Here is a 1,649-nt window from a genome sequence, read left to right as displayed (position 1 = left end):
TGTTATTGCAACCAACAAGACAAATTAAGTCATATAAATGGATTTAATTATGATATCAGAATGATCCAGGTATCAAAATGTAGCTTTTAAAACCAAAATCTGTAAATGTAATTAGGTCATTTTGACCAAATTTGACTTAATCCTCATTTCGATATGACGGGTCACATATTTTCTGTCTTAAATTTCATTCAAGTTTTTATTAAAAAGGTCTTAAAAATCTTAAATTTGACTTACTAAAACCAGTTCACCTTCAAAGTGAACATAGGCTTTTAAATCCTTGTTCACATTMAAACCCTTCAGTTGGGCTCTGTATAAAGTGCAACGCTTTGCTTTGAATCCTTCCTTATCGTAACTCCACAAGCCCCCTGCTCAGGTGCACAAGTTTCCATTCTTCAAGATTAGCTGATGTTTTCTGATTCAGTCTTTTGTAGCAAACAATAATTCTGTTTATCTTGTAAGATCAAGATTTATTGGCCTTTCACTGTTTTCCAGCAGCATCCGGTCCCGGGCCGAACCCAGAACCAGMTTTGTGTCACTTGTCCTGAGCCTCTGCATCACTCGCAGCTTGCTTGTTCTTCCGGTTGCGCTCTGCTTTGACCAGTGCCCCCACCACAGCCAGCATGACSGTGATGGTGATGACGAGCACCGAGGCGGTCTCGGCCATGCACAGCTGGCTGTCCATGGAGGCCAGGGGGCTCCCGGCCTGCTGAGGGGGGGCGTGGCAGACGATGTCCCCGTAGTCCTCCACGTGCAGGTGTCGGACGCGCTGGATCTTCCCGAAGACGCGCTGCAGGTCGCAGTCGCACCTCCAGGGGTTGAGGGACATCTGCAGGTGGGTGCTGGTGGTCCGCAGCTTCAGGAAGGTCTTGAACTTGATGTGCTCCAGCTGGTTGTTCTGCAGGTCCAGCAGGGTCAGGCTGCGCAGGGGGGCCAGGGCTTGGGCCTGGATCTCCGAGATGTTGTTMTGTCCGAGCAGCAGGACCTCCAGGCTCTGCTGGCGGCTCAGCAGACCCTCTGAGAGCACGTTCAGCTCGTTCCCCCGCAGGTCCAGCAGGCGCAGGCGAGACAGGCTGGCGAAGGCGCGCACATCCACGGTCTGGATCCGGTTGTGACTCAGGTCCAGTTTCCTCAGGTTGTCCGAGTCGGCCAGCGAGGACGAGTCCACGTGCCGCAGCAGGTTGTGGTCCAGCCGGAGCTCCWGGAGGCAGGACAGACTCCGGGTCAGGTCCTGAGGGAGCCAGCGCAGACGGTTAAAGCTCAGGTCCAGCCTCTCCAGAAACTGCAGGGACGACAGACACTGAAACACACAAATAAAGATTGGATTCCAATTTAAAATATTTATAGTTATTGTAAAAKAATAACATTAAACATCCCCACAGTRTGATGCAGCCACCTCCGTGCTTCACTGCAGGGATGCTGATGAAAGGGYATGTTTTGTCCTCACGAGTTTGGARCWTTTATCTAGCTTTGCTCTTGTCCGACAGAGAGATCCCCTGACCTCCTGGATGTTTCTGATCGATACCCTACTCGAGTCGTTTTAGACAATTATTGCATTAAGAAAATCAGATTATATTATTTTTTATTTATTTATTTCTCCAGTTTTAGCTTCTCTCCACTGGCTCCCTGTCAAATTTAGAATAGAATTTAAA

General features: G+C 48.7%; 1 protein-coding gene across 1 annotated transcript in view; it reads right to left on the bottom strand.

The window, feature by feature from the left end:
* Positions 1-72: 72 nt before the first annotated feature.
* LOC106535390 (reticulon-4 receptor-like 2) overlaps positions 73-1,649 on the bottom strand; it is a gene marked incomplete at its 3' end in the record, with an annotated part of 4,655 nt that continues 3,078 nt past the window's right edge. Inside the window, 1 exon segment of the mRNA XM_014032394.1 lies at positions 73-1,297. Within this exon segment, the coding sequence (XP_013887848.1) occupies positions 533-1,297 (765 nt within the window).

The sequence above is a fragment of the Austrofundulus limnaeus genome, unplaced genomic scaffold, assembly GCF_001266775.1.
Source record: "Austrofundulus limnaeus strain Quisiro unplaced genomic scaffold, Austrofundulus_limnaeus-1.0 Scaffold7, whole genome shotgun sequence".
NCBI classification, from domain to species: domain Eukaryota; kingdom Metazoa; phylum Chordata; class Actinopteri; order Cyprinodontiformes; family Rivulidae; genus Austrofundulus; species Austrofundulus limnaeus.
The sequence above is the reverse complement of the archived record's forward strand: the minus strand, read 5'-3'. Positions and strand labels throughout refer to the sequence as shown.